The sequence below is a fragment of the Trichechus manatus genome, unplaced genomic scaffold (assembly GCF_000243295.1).
Source record: "Trichechus manatus latirostris isolate Lorelei unplaced genomic scaffold, TriManLat1.0 scaffold00194, whole genome shotgun sequence".
Taxonomy (NCBI): domain Eukaryota; kingdom Metazoa; phylum Chordata; class Mammalia; order Sirenia; family Trichechidae; genus Trichechus; species Trichechus manatus.
In genome coordinates, this window is record NW_004444130.1 from 2,008,454 (window position 1) to 2,027,886 (window position 19,433).

The 19,433-nt window shown below is 50.0% G+C and overlaps 1 protein-coding gene across 1 annotated transcript in view; it reads left to right on the forward strand.

Moving 5' to 3' along the window:
• The window catches only part of VAC14 (VAC14 component of PIKFYVE complex), a 110,800-nt gene that overhangs the window by 37,208 nt on the left and 54,159 nt on the right, over positions 1-19,433 (forward strand). The window contains exons 10-12 of the mRNA XM_023741891.1: positions 3,633-3,696; positions 10,712-10,856; positions 11,127-11,192. Of these exons, the coding sequence (XP_023597659.1) occupies positions 3,633-3,696; positions 10,712-10,856; positions 11,127-11,192 (275 nt within the window). The remainder of the gene's footprint in view (positions 1-3,632; positions 3,697-10,711; positions 10,857-11,126; positions 11,193-19,433) is intronic.

A 19,433-nucleotide genomic window follows, 5' to 3' on the forward strand; every position in this document is an offset into this window, starting at 1 on the left:
ACAGTGGATTCCTTTATATAATAAATGGTTGTGTAGCTCTTACAGTGCCAGGCATCATTTTAAACACCTAACAGATTTCAGCTTATTTATTGTCATAACAGCCCTGTGGTGTAGGTGCTGTCATTATCCCCATAATGACACTATCCCCGTTGTACATGTGAGAAAACTGAGGCAAAGTCAAGGTCACACAGCTGGTAAGTAGCAGAGTCAGGGCTCACACCCAGGCAGAGGCCCGAGAGTCCATGCTCAAACCATGTGTTGCACTGCAGTTCTCTGAAGAGGGAATTAATATAAGCAGCCAGCAAAGATGCTTAGCTTGACCATGAATCAGAGAATTTCAAAGTAAAACAATATCCCATTTTTGCTCATCAAGTTGGCAAACATGTAAAAGATTACCAATATCTCGTGTGAGGCAGCTTTGGAGAGATAACTGCTCCTTTGTTCTTAAAGCACGTATAGATCGGCAGCGCCTTCCTGAAGGACAGCTTGGCAGTATCTACCTGGGAGCCTAGAGAAGTGCCTGCACTCATGCGTAAGGAAGCAAGGAAGCACATGAGAGTGAACATTGGGAGACCATCTGAGTTGATTTGTAGCAAATTTCTGATACGAAATTTTATCTGTGAGTGTGTGTTTCTAAAAGAGCGAGGGAGGCTGCCGGGAGGCTGCCAGGAGTGTGGAGTCCTGGCTGATGTTCCAGTCTGGCCTGCCAGGGACTCCCCCAGTGGCCTGCCCTGTGTGTGGGCCTCTGCCCAGGACTCCCAGAACTTCCTCCTCACCTTTTCCGGGCCCTCTTCCAGCAGACTCCATGCTTTTCTAGCCTGGACGCTGGAGGCTGGGCACTTAGCAGGACAGCCCACTCCTAAAGCTCTTCCTGCCCCGTCAGAAGCTGTACCCCAACCTCCAAAGTGCATCTGGGACTAGAAGTGACAGGTAGCAGCAATGTGCAGCTCTTCTGTTTAACATGGAAATAAAAGGCCTCCCGGGGTGGTGCAAAGGGTTAACGTACTTGGCTGCTAACTGAAAGGTTGGAAGTTTGAGTCCACCCAAAGGCACCTCAGAAGAAAGGCCTGGTGAACTACTTCCAGAAGAATCTGCCATTGAAAACCCTGTGGAGCACAGTTCTGCTCTGACCCACATGGAGTCACCATGAGTCAGAATTTACTTGATGGCAACTGTTTGGCCCACACCTGGAGCAGTACTGCTCTAAGACAGTACAAAGTGAAAATACATTGCAGAAGAATATACTATGATCTCATACATGTTTACAAAATGAAAGGTAGAATAGCCAAAGACATAGAGGCTAAAATCAGTGGGAGGATATTTAAGGAGAAACAAAAAATATTCCACAAGATGGGTATTAATTAGAGAAAATGGTGACTTTAACAGCAGAGGAACCTGGCAGATACTACCTTGCCCCAGTAATGAGACAGATACACAGCACATGCCTCTGGATACGATGCCCTGAAACGGGACAACGGTACTTCTCTAAGATTTTTGCCAAATCTAATCATGAGAAATCATCAGACAAAGCCAGACCGAAGGGCATTCTACAGAGTAACTGACCAGTACTTCAGTAATGTCAAGTTCGTGAAAGCCAAGGAAAGATGGAGGAACTGTCGCAGGTCAGAGGAGATTAAGGAGACATGATCACTAAGTGCAGTGTGGGGTCCTGAATTGAATCCTGGAATAGAAAAAGGACATGGTGGAAAAGGTAGTGAAATTCAAATCAGGTCTATAGTTTAGTTAATAGTATTGCACCAATGTTACTTTCCTGGTTTGATAATTGAACTATGGTTATGTGAGATATCAACATTAGGGGCAGCTGGATGAAGGGTATACAGGGAATTCTGTACTATTTTTGCCATATTTATGTAAGTCTAAAATTATTTTAAGATTTAAAAAATTATGTATGAAACATATAAAATCTGGATCAGGCCATGCCAATGGTATTGATCTCATTGTACAAATAAGAAAACTGGGAACAGAAAAGGTTACATGACCTGCTCTAAACCACACAATTGGTATCAGGAGTCTGGAATTTATTCCGGAGCCCCACACTCCCTGAGCACCCAACACTGCCAGCTCCCTGTTTCCTGTGGCCAGCAGCTGGACTGGGCCTGAAGTTGGAATAGGGTCCCACTGGGAGTCTTCCAGATCCAGAATGCTTTGGCTGTTTAGGAAACAATTAGATGCCAAAAGAAAAAGGTTAGAATTTTAAAGTATTCCTTAAGTGGGAAAAATAAATTGTTGGTGTCAGATTGGTCCTTTCCTATCCTAGGTCATGCCATCAAAGTTAAATACTAATGACAAATACTGAGTTGGCCATATGGGGGCAGAGTGCAGGGCCACAGCCCTTGCCCCAGAAAACCAAAATCCATTGCTGTCGAGTCAAGTTGATTCTGGCTCATAGCAACCCTTTAGGATAGAGTAGAACTGCCCCATAGGATTTCCAAGGCTATAATTTTTATGGAAGCAGACTGCCACATCTTTCTCCCACAGAGCAGCTGGTGGGTCCAAATTGACCCAAAGTCATTTTTTTAACAGCTTTATTGAGATATTCACATATCATACAATTCACCTATTTAAAGCGTACAGTTCAATTTTAGTATATCCACAGAGTTGTGCAACCATCACCACGATCAATTTTAGAACATTTATATTACCCCAAAAAGAAACCATGTACCCATTAGCAGTCACTGCCCATTCTCTCCTCACCCCAGTCCTAGGTTACCACTAATCTACTTTCTGTCTTTATAGATTTTCCTATTCTAGATGTTTCATATAAATGGAGTCATATAATACGTGGTCTTTTGTGTCTGGCCTCTTTGCATAAATGTTTTCAAGGTTCATCCATGTTGTAGCAGGTATCAATCCTTCATTTCTTTGTATTGCCTAATAATATTCTGTTATTTAGATATGCCACATTTTGTTTATCCGTTCGTCAGTTAATGGACATTTGAGTTGTTTCTACTTTTTGGATATTATGAATAATACTCCTGTGAACATTTGTGTACAAGTTTTTGTGTGGATATAAGTTTTCATTTCTCTTGGGTTTATACCTAAGAGTGGAATTGCTGGGTCAAATGGTAACTCTATATTTAGCCTTTTGAGGAACTGCCATAGTTTTCCAAAGCGGCTGCACCATTTTACTTTCCACCAGCAGTGTACGAGGGTTCCAGTTTTTCTGCATCCTTGTCAACACTTGTTATTGTCTATCTTTTTTATTGTAGCTATCGTGGATGTGAAGTAGTATGTCATTGTGGTTTTGGTTTGCATTTCCTTGATGGCTAATGATGTTGAGCATCTCAGAGTCATTCTTAACATCCATTGCCCCTGGGCCAAGGATCCCTTCTGAAATTTCCCAAATGTGTTCAGCACTGGTGTCCCTTTCCTCCCCCCATGTGAGATCACTGTCCCTAAAAACTTAAAAGTATGGCTGCCATCTCAAAAGCTTTGAGGAATGCGTAGGCATTGGGTCCTTGGGGTTCCGGAGCCACATTCCTTTTCAACAGCCCTGAACCAAGCAAGGTGTGGGAGACTGGTTAGTCAGTGTGTCCCTGTGACAGCGATCTGTTCTTCCAAAAGAACCCAGCAGCTTTAGCGTGACACCTTGTTCCTCTTACTCTCCCCAGCAGGTCCAGATGGTTCCTGTGACTCTAGCTTCAGTAGCAGCATCAGTGTCTTCACTCCAGCCAGGTAAGTGGTTTGTTCCAGCCAGAGGTGTTTGTGGAAAATGAGTGGCCTACATCTTTCCTGGGCACAGGAGACTGCAGCCAAGACCCAGGGCAAACTTTGCTCAGGGCCACTGCTTCTGGGGCATCCTGGTACCCACAGGAACTGCTTGCTGAGGGAGCCTGAAGGACACTAAGTGAGCCCAGCCTGTCAAGTTCTGATGGACAGGTAGCCTTTTGGGAGGGAGTAGAAGCCATTGGAGGTCAGTGAATGCAGGTTGTAAAAATATAACAGGTGCCTGGTGTCTGCGATGCAGCATTTGCAGATACCTTCACTCACACCTTTTCCTTGTCATGGATAACATGGGCTGACAAGACGCCAGCTCCAGGAGAAGGCTGTTTGAGGACCATCTAGAGGCAGGCAGTAATTAATTGGATCAGGGAGTGCAGATGGACAGTCCTCTCCTGCCGATCTGGTTTAGCTGTAGTAGTGCAGCCTTCCACGTGGGGGCAGTGCAGGCCAGACAGCGAAGCCATCCCCTTCATTCCAGCTCCGTTCAGACTCACTGCATGGCCATGTGATTCCCCAGGAGGGATGTCACAGTTCTGCCCCTGTCTGAGTCCTCTGGGCTTGCCCCATGTCACGTTTCCTTCGGGTGGAATTGGCATCTGTGGGGCTGGAATGGATGGCAGTATTCCTACGGAGCTTTTCTTCCCTCAGAGCACGACCCTCAGCTGGGGCCCTGGGGAGTCAGTCACTTAGGAAAAAGAAACGTACACTCAACCCCAGAAAGTCCTTTTCCTCCTCTGATAACATTTTTAAATTTATCTTTAAGGATCCTGTGTATGTTTTTCAAAGTCTGCAAGTCCTAGTTATAAATATGTACTACTTCTGGGATCTGTTGTGTACCACTGTTGTGAGTCAGTTCCGACTCATAGTGACCCTATAGGACAAAGTAGAACTGCCCCAAAGGGTTTCCGAGTCTGTAATCTTTACAGGAGCAGAGCACCAGATCTTTTCTTCCATGAAGCTACTGGTGGCTTTGAACTGCCAACCTTTTGGTTAACAGCTAAATGCTTTAACCATTGTGTCACCAGGAACCTACCTCTCACAAATTGTCCAAGCAAGTCAGTCAACGTTATTTATTCATTTGTTTGTTTTCAGTTAGCTGTCACACATTTGTAGAGCACGAGGTGGGGTGGGGACGCGGGAGGCCTCCGTTCCTGTACTAACACCAGAAACTACCTGATTGGAACTAATGTTTTGGTTTATACCTATCATTCGGGAGCCAATGCCAGATCCTCCTCTTTTAAAATTAAAAAAAAAAAAAAAATTGTCCAGTGCTTTCTTTTCCTTAGTGAATGGATGTTTCCTCATCACGGCTGCAAAGTCTGAGTCTCACTAGCTGTGTGCTGAGGAGGGCTGCCTTTGTAGATGAAACCAGAGCCAGGGTGCCTGGGCCCCGGGTTGTGGGGTGTGGGCTGCTGGCCCCACAGGCAGGAAGGAATCCTCCACCCACTGGAGCAGCTGAAAGACAGGGTGGAGGTGTCTGCTTCCTCCAGTTTCACTGAGGTGCGGTTGGTGCTGCCAGAGGGAGGCTGATCATGGACAAGATGTCATCTTGCAGGGTCACCAAAAAACAAAACCCACCCTGCAATGTTCTAAATGCATTGCTTGCCTGAGGCACCGCCCTCAGGGCTGTGGCTGGATTGGGGAGCTCCTCTGGGGCAGAAGGACATGCCTACCTGGCAGACAGCTGCGGGCAATGGTGGCCCTGAGAGTGGGCACTGACCCTTAGAGATCCTGCTAAAAGCTGTGGACCCTGTTCCCGGAAAAATGCACATACACACAGTATTCTGAATATTCTTTCAGGGTCTCAAGGATCTCCTTGAAGCTCATTTTTGTACCTTAGATTTAAAAAAAAAAAAAAAATTGTCACTTGGGCCAAAACTGAGGGAGAATAACTGTCTAAACTCAGGAGTACAAGCCTCTTCCGCTCCCTTCATCTTCCTTCTTGCCCAGGATACTGGGAGAGCCCCAAATGGCCCAGGTTAGCAGTAGCCACAGGGGAGAACCCCTGAAAAGCAGGGGGGACAAGATCACTAAGTCTGGGTTGACACCTGAGGTGGGGTTCCAGGTAGAGGAGTCTGGGTTTCTCCACAGCTGGCATTACACCCTCCACTGCTGGCAGGAGCAAGGGAAATACACAGGAAATTGAGAACTGGACTCCCTGGGAAGGGGTGGAAAGAGAAAGAACTGGCATGGAGAGAGCAGACTGGCAGCCAAGGAAAGGTTTAAGAAACAATAGTCTCCACCACCGTCTCTCAGACAGTGCTCACATGCACCAGGCGAGTTCCCCATCACTCAGGAGTCTTCTCAGTCGTGGGGCCTGGCAGCCTTGGGCAGGGAGCTTCACCTTCACTGCCTCCGTTTCCTCATCTGTAAACCAGGTATAGTAATAGAACCAACCTCGTAGGGGTGTGGAGCTTTAACGAATTACTGTATATAAAGAGCATAGAACAGTGCTTGGTACACAGAAAGTACTTTTCACCTTTTAGCTGCTGTTATTACAAGAACCTTGTTATTGTCCTTATTTGTAAAATGGCCCAGAGAGGTGGACTTCTTACCCAGAGTCACTCAGCTCATTACTGACCAATCTGGGATTCAAGCTAGCTCTGTCTGACTCCATGTCCCATGCATTTAACCTTTATTATTCTTAGCTGGAGAGTTTCAGAAGTTTTGTGTCTCAACCTCTCTAACTCATCTAACTCAGGAGTCTTTCACTCTGGCAGAGGGTCACTGTGTCATTGGTGACATTCAGTACAGTTCTCCCTATACGTGGGGCAAGCAGAAAGATCTACAAATCATTGCTTCCCAACTTTTAGCATCTATTGATTGAAAAAACAGTAATGATCTTTTATTTAAAAAAACAACTTTGAATTTGGAAACATTTCTTTTTTAGATTTACTTTTGTTCTGATTTGATTAGAGAGAGAACGTATGAGTACCATAAAATAAAGTTTTTCATTGCAGAAATAAAGTGCTGTCTCCCAGAGAGCCACTAGAATTTATGATTGTTTATTGGTAGTATCAGGGCCCTGGTGACACAGCAGTTAAGCATTTGGCTGCTAACCAAAAGGTCGGCAGTTCGAATCCATCAGCTGCTCCTTGGAAACCCTATGGGGCAGTTCTGCTCTGTCGTATAGGGTAGCTATGGGTCGGAACGGACTCAACGGCAGCAGATTTTTTGGTAGTATCAGAAGCATTATTCAATCAGTCTGTACTTTAATAGCCACAGCAGCACCATACATTTGGAAATGGAAGTGCATATACGTGTAGCACTTCGTTAAGCAGTGCTCTATGAGACAATGCTTGGTAAAAGTGGAGTTTTAGAACCAATGCAGAAATGTATTTTAAACTGTGAGTGAGTTCCCTTCCATTCTCTGGGTGAGGTAAGCCAGAGTGGAGGGTGCCGTGGCTCAAGAGCTGATCACATCAGGCAGCGTGCCCTCTCTAGAAGGGCCAGCCTCCCAGAGTTCAACCCCCACCGCACAGCTCAGCCCTTAACATTCAGCAGCCACCCCACTAAGAACCTGAGAGCTGCCTCCTCAAGGGTGGTGGGAGCAGTGATCCTGCCCTTGCCCAGGCACCAAGATCAGCATCCCTGGTGCCCTGTGGTGCACTTGCTTGCCACGACCTTTATCTCCAGCCAGCCCAGGGGAGCTGGCCCTTGCTTTCTGCCCTCGATAGAGACACTAAGCTTGCAGAAGCATCTAACACTGCTATCAGCTGAGGAACTCAGGTTGCCAAGACGGCATCCAGCCTGCCTTCTTGGGCCCCCTTTGGGCTGCTTTGATTTGGAGCCTAACCCATACAGGTCAACAGCAAACCACTGGGTGTCTTCTCCTCACATGGAGACTCTCCAGGCCCTTCGACAAGAACATGCATTGCATAGCATGTATGCTAACCTCTTTCTTCCAACAACACATGGGGCTGCCAGGTCTTACCTGGCCAGAGAGTGCTTGGTTTGCTCAAGGGGCTGCCATTCTGCTGCCTCTTTCTGCAGGAGGTGGTTGGAAGTACATAGATTTTCCTGAGCTTGCCCCTCTGAGGAGTGCTGTGTGGTGGGGCAGGCCCTTATTCTGGAGTCAGATGTTCAGATTCAAAACTTCCAGCTCCACCACGTCCTAGCCGTGTCACCTTGGATAAGTCACTTAATGTCTCTGTGCCTCAATTCCATCATCTCCAAAATGGAAATAATAGCTTTACTTATCCTAGAGCGCTTTTGTGGAAATTAAATGAGGCTGTACAGGTGAAGAGCTCAGCACAGTACCCAGCACACAGTGTTTACCTAAGAAATGTTGCTCATTGTCATTTTCAGCACCATGGTCACCATTGTTGTTATTGGAGCCCCCGCCCCCTCGAGGGTCATACATACCACTGGGCCTGACCTGCCAGGTAGGGTAGAAGGTACTGGTCTGGTGCTGCCTTCCTCCCTACCAGCAGCTCCAAGGCAAGGGCGTTGCTAGGCCAGTGTGTCCTGAGTCCCCCATGTAGGTTAAAAAAAAAAAAAAGGCCTTCCTCCCAAGGGTGTCATTTCAGCTAAGAATATGGCAGTGACCTGCCAGGCAGAGGTCCTTGTAATGCACTGGGCCCTAGATGGCCACCTGGACACCCTGCTGCTCACTGCAGACCTTGGGACTCACCCCCCAGGAAAGAGCAGGAAGATTGGGGCGGGGGTGCTGCTCCATATACCCCCCACCTGCCTTGTGATCTGCTCTGTGCAAGGCCTTGCGCTGTGGGAGGTGTCTCTCTACCACCAAGATCCAGCTTATCCAGCCATAGGATCCTGCTGGCCCAAGGAGAAGGCCTGTAACAGAACACACTGCAAGGAGCCGGCAGGAAACCAGAGACAGAGAGGAACTTGAGATAAGACAGTAAATCCTGGCCATCTAGGAAATGTCAGAGATGAAAAAGAGAATGTTGAGGAAGCCCTGGGTTGATGCTGGCCTGACGCTCTAGAGCTGCGCTGGCCACTGCACACTTGAGTGGGGCGGGTCCAAACTGAGATGTGCTGTAAGTGTGAAATACACACTGGGTTTTGAACACTTGGTATACACAAGAAGTATAAACTACCTCATTAATAATTTTGTATTGATTACGTGTTGAAAATGTGGATGTATTGGGCTAACTAAAATGTTATTAGAATTAATTTCACCTGTTTCTTTTTACTTTTTAATGTGGCTACAGGAAAATTTAAAAATTGCACACGAGGTTTGCGTGATATTTCTGTTGGACAGTGAGCTCTAGAGAGAGAGTGACCGAGAGCCCATGTGTGCCACCTTGGTTATAATGTCTGTGCTTTAGTTTGCCCATCTGTCCGAGGCGACCAAAGAATATAGATGTTTTGATAACCTTAAACGGCACGAGGAACTTACTGCCATGTGACTCAGTGCTGTTGTGCTCTGTGTGGGGGAGGCTCCGTAGCAGCCCCGTGCAGAGGCTCAGCTCTGCTGGGCTATTGCTCACACGCCCAGGTTTTCTGGCCACCGGGGGAATAGAAGTGCCCACTCTCACCCCTGAAACGGGCACCATGGGGCTCATCAGACCATATTAAATAGCAATTCTGTCGGGCAATTAGAGAGCTCAGAATCGTGCCCTTTAGGAATTCACATCAAATGAGCTTCAGAGGGGCTGCAGGCGAATTAGGAGCGCGCAGCCACCGAGTTCCTGATGCAAATGAATAATTGAGCAGCCTGGAAATACCACGAAAGACTGTTTTTATGGGCGAGCAAGAACCGCCGGGTGGGTCTGCAGGGAAAACATCTCCTAGTCTGCACTGTCTCGTCAGCGTTAGGCAGATACAATAAAATGCGTTGGGAGGAAGGGAGTCTCCCCTGACATCCTGAGGCTTTCTGCCCACCCTTTCCCCACCCCTGAAGACCCCAGCCTCTACCTACAAACAGACTGCTAAGTTACAGTTTCCTGGCGGCACCAAACCTTCCCTGGGCAGTTCCGCAGGACTTTTTTCTGACTGAAGAGCAGCAGGGTTCAGTCCCGAGAAGCCTAGGGCCTGTGCCGCCACTGGAGCAAAAGCACATTTTGAACAATCTCAGCTTTGCTGTCAGTCAGAGGCTTTGCTGTCTCTTCCTCAACTCAGAGGAGTGTCACAATCTCAAATGCAACTATCAAGGTGCCTGTACCAGGCCAAAAACTACCAAGTGCTCTGGAGTTCTCAGAGGTGGAAAGTCACGAGCCCAGCCCTCACTCAGAAAATGTTCTTCAGTTGCCTAGTGAAGGGCCCTGTTGGAGGTTACGGGGTGTTATCAAACCCTTCCCCTGTACTTTGTGGGCATGGGATTTTTGCTTTATCAGTACACAGTTGCCGTGGAGTTGACTTCAACCTATGGTGACGCCCTGTGTGCCAGAGTAGAACTGTGCTGTATCGGGTTTTCAATGGCTGATTTTTCAGAAGTAGATCACCAGGCCTTTCTTCCAAACCACCTGTAGGTGGACTTACAGTTAGCAGCTCAACACGTTAACTGTTTGCACTACCCAAGGACTCCCTGTTCAAAACAGGGTCTGGAATTAGATTCCCTGAGGTTGCTTAAACGGTGTTTAGGCCTTGAGGCCTGGTGGGGACCAGTTCGATGACTTTGGAGAGGTTTTCTCCTGTCCAAGCCAGGCTAGTGCTGGGGGAGAAAAAGGGAAGTTGTTGGGAGCCTAGCAGACTGGCCCCTTTCCTCCCAGACTGTGGTGATAGCTCCGACCAAGCAAGAAACTCTAAGCTCCTTGGAATGGGAGGAGAAATGTGATGGTGGGGGAGCCAGCCCCCTCTTTGAACCCCTGGGCTGGGCTGGTGCAAGGTGTGTCCCTGAGACATGCAGGGGAATGTGCAGTCTGCTCACCCGTCACCGGTCTCCAGGTAGTCGGGGAAGGTGTGTGGTTTAAGTATTTGGGGTCTGGGAGGGTTCGGTGGCTTGGTGGAAGAGGGGCACGGTGGGCTTTAACTCACTTCTCCTTCCTGGACTTGCCCACAGCGCTGAAAGGGCCCCAGTGACTCTGCATCTCGACGGGATTGTGCAGGTCCTGAACTGCCACCTTAGTGACATGGTCATCGGGATGATGACCCGGATCGCCGTCCTGAAGTGGCTCTACCACCTCTACATCAAGACTCCCCGGAAGGTGAGCCCCCACCCATCTACCCAGTGAGTTCCTCCCAGCCCTGATGCTCCTCCAGGTCACCTGGGTTTAGACGGCCTGCCGCGTGCTTAGGTGGGGTTTGGGTCATTGCAGTTCTAGAGAAGACCTGGAGCAGACGAGTGACTGATACTGTGAGGACCACTTGATGTCAGGGGGAGGGAGGTGGACTGTGCAGATGAGGGTATACTGTCCATGCTGAGCTAGTCCTGGGTGAGGGTAGAGCTCACAGGTGGCCCACTTCTCTGCCTCCAGATGTTCCGGCACACAGACAGCCTCTTCCCCATCCTGCTGCAGACGTTATCGGACGAATCTGATGAGGTAGGGCACCGCCCCCTGCTTTCTTTGCATTGCACTGGCTGCTCAGCCTCCCTCCTTTTCAATGACTGGTGGGATCTTGGAGCTCAGAGGGGCTTGTTGTTCTCTTGAAGCAGCACCAGAACATTTGCCCTGTTCTTCAGACCTGGTAAGGAGCATCTTTTCTAGAGGAAAAGCTGTGTTTAAAACTCTTGGCTTTGGGAGTGAGGACTCTTGCTCTGTAGCCCCTTCTGAAAAGGGCCCTGGGACAGGCCTTGGTGAGAAAGCAGCCTGCACCAGGACTGTCCATGGACTTTGTGTCTTCACTGGAAGGCAGTGAAGAATGGTGGCTGAGAGCACAGGCCTCCACGTGAGGCTGCTGAGTCCAAAGTGTGGCTGAGCACCTGCTAGAACTTGAGCAGGTAACTTCTCTGCACCGTAGATTGCCCTCTACCTGTCCACCGGGCTGACAGCAGTACATCAAGCTGCGAGAATGAGTGACCCGTGGAAAATTGCTAAACGCCATGCTGGGCACATGGCGAGCCCTCCGTGAGCGTCAGTTGTTTTATTCAATTGAACTGGACTCCGTTTTGACCACTTGTTTGAAATTAGACCCTTAAACTTTTGCACCAAGAGCTGCTGGTGCAAAAGGGAGAGGCTTCCCCAGACCCCAGGCAGCAGGAATAGCCACTCTGAGAGGACCAGAATGGGGAGGCTGGCCCAGGAGGCAGAGCCTAGGCCCTGGGTCCTTCTGTTGTCTGGCAGAGGGCTGCTAGCTAGACACCATGCTCACCAGCATTTCTTTCTGTGGAGTTAGGGTAGGGTGGTTCTTTGTTGGGACTCCCCCGCCTCCCAGCCAAGTGGACAGGATTTACAACTGGGCGTTTCCTCCGTCTGTACTGGTTCCTCAGGCTGTGAGTTAGATGCTGAGGATCTGAGCCTCAACCTGCCCCGTGCTCACCCTCTGCTGGGTCGAGGCAATGGGCACATGGATCTGCAGACCTGCCCACACTGGCCAGTACAAGCATGAAAGTGGACAGGGCCAGGACGTGGGGGGAAAAGGAGAGGGATGTTGCTTACCATGTCCTATGCCTTGGTCTTCCTTGGGCTGGTACAGGCTTGTGTGGGGTTCCCAGGCAGCTGCCTTGCAGCCTGAGTTTGTTTTCCTGAACGTGAGCTGGACAGAGTAGATTCAGAAACAGACAGATAGGAGTTAGCCTCTAGATCCTCTAAGTAGAGATTCTGCATTTCCAGAAAAAATCCAAGACAGTCTGTGAATGTGCCCTTAACCCTTCCTGCCTGCCCATTCTCTCCTTGCCTTCCCTTACACACACACCCTCCCTCCTTTTCTCTTCCCACACCTCCCTCCCCCATAGTGCCAGGCCCAGGTGGATGTGGCCCACTTCTGCCCATGACTCATTGCTCAGTCACAGCCCTCATTTCAATACGAAAAGGAAGAGAAGAACTCAGCTGATTGGTTCCTTCCCAAGGACTTCACTGGAAGCCGCTGAGTTTTCAGTCCTTTAAATTGAGTTGTTTAATCGCATCCAGCTTCCTTTGCTGGAAATTGGTTTTGGTGTGCCTGTGCACTTAAAAGGAGCAGGAGATGCAGGCCACTGAGCAGCTCTGTTCAGGTTATGGCTGGGAAACTCAATTTGCTGAAGTGGCACATGTTGTCAGGTCATTGGGTGCATCTCATGGGCCTCTGCCAGGGAGAGAATTGAAGCCGCTTTGGGAACATGTTGAGGGGAGCTGTGAGAAGAGTGAAGAGCCCCTGCTTTCCCACCTCCAGGGAAGGGACTTAGGAACTTTGCTCATGGGGGTGAGTCCTGATTCTTCCCCAGAATCACATTCCTAAGTGTCACCTGCCCAATCTCTTTGGTGACCTTTAGGGCCTACTGCGACTCAGCAATGAGTTATAGCCATGAACCAGGAAAAGTCTCCTAGAGCTTTCTAGGATGTTCCTTCCATATCTGCTATGTTCAGAGTGTGCAGTCTCTGGGCAGTTAGAGCTGATCTCAAATTAGGCTCCCTGGGGCTCAAGTCTGTTTGTCTATTCAGTCAAGCAGAACCACACCCAGCCTGGTGGGGAGAGGCTCCTTTCTTGTTTGAGGGGTTCATGGGGAGCCTCCTTCACTAACCTGGCATCCAGCATAGGGGCCTTGGGCACAGGTTATCCCATTGTCTTGGATGATTTTTTATAACAGCTTACTTGCACAAAGTTCTTAGGTAGTCCCTGGGTGGCACAGTTTGCGCTTGGCTGCTCACCGGAAGGTTGGCATTTCAAATCCACCGAGCAGTGCCACAGAAGAAAGGCCTGGTGATCTACTACTATAAGAGTCCCACTGCTGTCAAGTTGATTTCTACTCATAGTGACCCTATGTGACAGGGTAGAACTGCCCCAAGGCTGTAATCTTTATGTAAGTAGACCACCACATCTTTCTCCCACAGAGTGGCTGGTGGATTTGGACCACTGACCTTTCAGTTAACAGTGGAGCTTTAACCATTGCACCACCAGGGCTCCCTTCCATAAAATTACAGCCATTGAAAACCCTATGGAGCAGTTCTACTCTAACACACACGGGGACACCATGAGTTGGAATCAACTTGATGGCAACTGGTTTGGGTCTTTTTATGAAGTCCTTACAGTTAGCTAGGAACTGTGCTGGACCCTTCACTTACGGTGTCTGCAGACCCTCACAACAACTCTGGGGAAGTATTCTTTTGTTACTCCCGTTTTACAGTTCAGAAAACTAAGGCCTAGGGAAGTTAAGTAACTTGCACACAACTAAGAAGTGGTGGAGCCCAAACTTAAAGCTAGAAATGTTTGACTCCAAGGCCCACCCTCTCAATTGCTTAATCACCGCACCATGATTTACCAAGTGTGGTCCCAGCCACCATGTCAGAACCAGCTGGGGAGGTGGGGAGCTTGTGGCTCGTTACAGCATCATCCCCATTTCCTCATGAGATTTCTAAATGAGGTTTTTCTAGCCTTTGTTTCACAATTCTTGAGAAGGATTCTCAATTAGGTGTGTATTTTGAAAAAAACTCTCCCTTCTGCCCCCATAATTTCTATCCATTTTTCTTATTGATTTGTAGAAGCTCTTTATGTTTGGGACATTAAATTTTGTCATGTGTGTCACAAGTGTTTTTCTCTCCCAGTAAGATGGCGATAAACTCTCATACTCCTCACCCTTGGTGAAAGCCACTGCCTTCGGGACAGATTGTGCCCAGGTGTTAATGATGCAAGAGCTTGGTGACCAAGCTCCCCCCCACCTCTGAGTTCAGCAGTCCCATTGGCACATGGCTCACTGGCGTGTCTTGCCTGCCACTGTTCCTCTGCCATCCACGCCCTCTGGCATTCTCCATTGTTTCTGCTTTTCCGTTGTTCAGGATAAGTGGCTGTTTCCTTGGTGCTGCCTGCTCCTTGTAGACTTCATCTGAAAATCCCTTTTGTTTAAGAAAATTTGCAGGTGTCAAATTAGTATTCTTGGCACAGAGTAGAAATCCTCCCATTAGCTAGAGGTCCAACGACTTGTTTTTACATGAAAATGTGACCCTGATTTGAGTGGCATGATGTGCAGGGAGTGTGCTGAGGGCTGTCCTTCAAGACCTGGGTTGGGAGGTGAGACTGCTTTCCCACCACCCAGGCGGTGCCCTTTGTGGGCTGCCTCGTGAACCTGGCAGCTGCCATGTGACCTTGGTAAGCTCTCTCCGTGAGTGTGGCTGTGTTCCTGGCTGTGAGCACTGAGGGGAGGGGGGTGTCTCCATGTTCCTAATGGTGCTGCTGGCCTGGGAGAAACCTCATGGTGATCCCCTACTCCCAGGCACAATCGCCTCCCAACCCACATTTAAAATTTTCAGGATGATCTTGGTTCTGGAAGAAACCTAGATGGACAGCTGGCTGCCAGAGCTGGGTTTGAATCCCAGCTCTAATCCTTCACAGCAGGGACTTGGGCATAGAATCCAGCCTATGTGAACCAGCAAAATGGGACTGCTGGTATCTATACTTACCTCATAGCTTATTGTTGGAGAGACAAAGCATAAGTGCCAGCACAGACCCTGGCCTTTAGTAACACCCCCGTGAAAGTGGCTGCTGTGTCTTTGGTTGCAAATTAATGTAGGAAAAATTGATCTTTTTACTGTGTTGAACTCTCCCATCCAGGGTAGGGCTCGTCCCCACTTATAGGAGTCAGCTGGCTATCCCTCAGGAATGCTTTAGAGTCTTTATTTGTAGGTCTTAGTTTATTATTAAGTTAGGTTATTTTGTGATTTTGTTGTGGTTTTGAATGGCATCCCTTTCCCAGTACTATTTGTTCCCCAGGTGGCAGTGTGGTTTGGTGGTTCAGAACACAGGCTTTGGTGTTAGATAATCCAGGAGTCGAGTCCTGGCTGTGCCGCTTAAGTGTGTCCCCATGTCTGCTCTAAGTCCTTCCTGCCTCAGTTGCAGCAGCAGAAGCTGGGACAGAAGCTGGGACAGAACTGGCCTCCATCCTCTCTGTTTTCTTGCCTGTCTTTAGAGGCCTTAAGGGCCACACAGACCCCCTGCAGATGGTCAGCGTAGGCAGGGGCGTCAGAGGGACTCCTGTTCAGTCTCCCAGTCACAGAAAAACCAAGCGGAGAACAAAGATGGTAGTAGGACCAGAGCCCCGTCTGTACTTTTCTCCCTTTCTCATCCAGCCTCCCGGTACCCCAGAGTCAGAGCTGCCAACTCTGACTTGGGCCCCTGGCCCAGAGCAGGGAGCCAGGCTGCACTCAGCACCAGCCTTACCCATCAGCACCTCCTTGTCCACTGGGCTGCTATTCAGCCTTGCCTCCCTTATTCTGCAGGGTGGAAGGTCTCCCAGCCAGCTGCCTGGGTCCGGGGAGAGGAGGAGATGTGGCATCACCTGCAAAGACCTGCATGGGGGCTGCTCTCTGCCACATCCTCTCACTCAGAGTAGAAGAACCTTTAGATTCATTGAGATCCGAAAGGGATCATCAGTACAAATTGTTTACTCTGGTGGGGTCTTCAGAGCCGTCCTCCCCAGAGTCTTCTCAACGTCTCAGAAGCTGAGGCATCCTTAACTCTTTAGAGCAGAGATTCTCAACCGAGGAGGAACCTCACCACCCCCTCCCCACTTCCTTCTCTTTCTTCTCCCCTAGCTTTAGAGTAACTTTGAAGAGAAAATCCCCGTCTTTTCCTTCCTCCAGGAACCCTTGCACTGTGGTCTGGCAGGTCAGCCAGCTGGACGGGGGCTCACCTCCCTGCTGTAAAGGGATTTTGTGAGTGACAGCAGGGACTTCCTCAAGGGGTCCCACTCAGAGAGAGGGAGGCCCCACACCCAAGAGCTGTGCTGTGAGGAATGGTTAGGTGGCTCTGAGCTCCTCCTCCCACCCATGTGGCTCCCAAGTGATTCTTTCCCGTCCCTGGGTGAGTCATCCCTCAGGGGCTGCCCCAGAATGAAGTGGGGGTGCTACATGTGTGTAAAGCATGTGTTTTACCGCCTTCATCTATGGGAGGAGACTGGGAGCAGGACAGAAGCCGGCACTTAGGGAGCATCTGCTGTGCCAGAGGGCTCTGCGTCTGCTGTCGTGATGAATCTGCACGCAGACCCGGAGTAGCTCCACTGTCCTCCATCTCATGTGTGAGGGAACTCAGGCGTGAGGAGGAGAGTACCTTGCTGAAGGTCACACTGCCAGGAGCCAGAAGTGGAAGTCAGGGCTGTCTGATTCCAGAGCACCTAAAACTACACTCAGCATCCCAGCTTGCTGCTAAGTGGGTGTCTTAGTTATCTAGTGCTGCTTTAACAGAAATACCACAAGTGGATGGCTTTAACAAAGAGAAATTTATTCTCTCACAGTCCAGTAGGCTAGAAATCTGAATTCAGGGTACCAGCTCTAAGGAAAGGTCTTCTCTCTGTGTCGTTTCTGCACCTTCCCAGGCCCTGTGGGCTGCTCACTGGCCTGCCTGACTCCCCTCTAGGGCCTCATTTCTAGAAGTCTCTCCATCCTCGCCTACAAGAAGAGCTGGGGCCAGGCCGGGAGCACAAGGTGGAAAGTGGGAAGCAGGAGCCATCACCCCAGCCTCTGTGGGACCCCAGGCAGGTCACAGGATGTCCCTGCACCTCAGGCTGTCCTCTGAATGCTGGGCTGGACCAGATTGTCCCAGGTCCCATCCAGCTTTGAATCTGTGTGGTCCCGACTTCTCTCCCTGGAATACTAATGCTGCTTGCTCAAAAGTGGACAGTCTTCCCTAAGAATGGGGCTTGTTTTTCTCCTCATATCCTTGCCTCCGTTTTTATTTCGCTCCAATTTTCATTCCGTCTACTCTCCAAAACAAACAAAACACTACCACCTGCCTCAGTTCTGCAGATTTTTCTTAAATCAGATGAAGTGATAAGGTGAAATCTCAGCCCCAAGAACTGAGGGGCCAGGTGTCTGTGCTGGAACGTGATTCTTCTTGCCAGGAGCCCTCCACATGAAAAGATGAGCCGGCCCAGCCCAGGCAGCCTGATCCCAGAGTCAGGAACACACGGACCCTCTTCCTGTCACGTTCCTCCTCCTCTGGGGGCCTTGCCAGGGACAGTTGCCCTTTCTCAGCTCCCCTTGCAGCTTCCTCTGGGGGCTTCTGAGAGAAAGTGAGGAGGGCAGGAAGAAGAGGAAGAACAGCCACTGGCCAGCAAGCAAAAGGAGCTGGACTGCAGTCACAATCCCCAGGCCTTCTTCCTGGGGACAGCCGGACCCCCAGGCCCAACCTCCTTGGCCGCCGCACTCCCACAGCCCAGCACAGGGCCCTCAGTCACCACGAGGGTCCTGGGGGGACTATGGTCTTCTTGCCAGGGAGAAGGAGGGGCACGGGCAGGGTACCAGTCCCAGGACTGCCTGGTGAGAGGGCCTCTGCTCGCCTCCTCCTTCCATATTTCTGCACTTTGTGCTTCAGTGTCCCCATCAGCCCCCCAGAGCAAAGGGCAGATCCGTGAGAGCCGCTGTGGCCTGGCGGTGTTCCACTCTGGGAAGACAGGTTGTGTACTGGGAGGTTTTTACTGTCTATCTGTTTAGATTCCTTGCCTGGGGGAGATGGGCACATGAGGACCCAAAGCTGGGCACAGTCACTGGTTGATTAAGCAGGTGGGGGTGAGGGGCCCTGCTGCCTGATCCCCTAGGCACCCCATGAAGGCAGAGGTTGGCACTGAGAATGGTGAAAGAAATCGAGGCTAACTTTCCCAAAGTAGGGCCCATCTGCAGCAGGAGGAATTGCACGAAGGGGAGCCTGTCAGGAACAGGGGTCGGGGGCTTTCCAAGGGCCGAGCTCCAGGGTGGAACTGCCTGCAGGGTCTCCCACAACAGACTGACTTGAGTACCCAGGAAGTGATCTCACATAGAGGGGCCTGAGGTGGAGCCATGGTGGAGCGATCCCAGTGAGAACTACAATCAGAATCCTCTGGAGCTTTTTAAAATACAGCTGTTGGGCCTCACCCCAGACTTCCTGAATTGTAGTCTCAAGAGGGGCCTGGGGGCCAGTATTTTTATCAAGCTCCCACGGCAGTTTTGATGCACACCTCCAGTTGAGAACCATGATGCGAACCAGTGTACGAAACTACTTGCTGTGCCCCAGGCTCTCAACCAGCAAGCGCCCTCATGGCCCTCAGGGTGGGGGCCAGGCCAGGGCCACTGTTCTCAACCCGCACCCTGCCCAGTGCTCTTACCAAGCCTTGTGCTGTTTTTCCTCCTTCTGGAGATGGCCAGAGCTAAATCAGCTGCATGTCTCAGGCAGCTTCCTGCTGGTAGTGCACAAGGCCCCGGGCCTGGCAGGAGTGTTGATGAGCCCAGGGGGCTGAGGCCTGGGACCGTCCCCACTCTAACAGGAGCTCCCACTTCAGGCTCGCTTGCTCTGTGGCAGACCCATGCTGGGCATCACATTTGCATGATCTTTCATCTTCATAATGACCTCTTGAGAGGAGGCTCTGTTGTTTTCCCCATTTTACATGAGAGCAAACAGAGGCTCAGGGAGATTAAGTACCTCAGTCAAGGTCTCAGCTTAGAAAGCCTTATTTGTTGGCTCTCCACCCCCACCCTCTGCATTTCAGGACTGGCCTAGTTCCCCTCTGTGTCATTATGGCCCCCTAATGTGAGCTCCAGAGGACAGAGGCTGGGTCTGGCACATAGTAGGTACTCAGAAGCATCCTACAAACAGGAGGTCAGGGATGGTGAGTTCATCCCATCCCATCCCATTCTGGCCCCCTCTCCTGGGCCCTCCCCTGCTAGGGAGCTGATAGGAGGCTC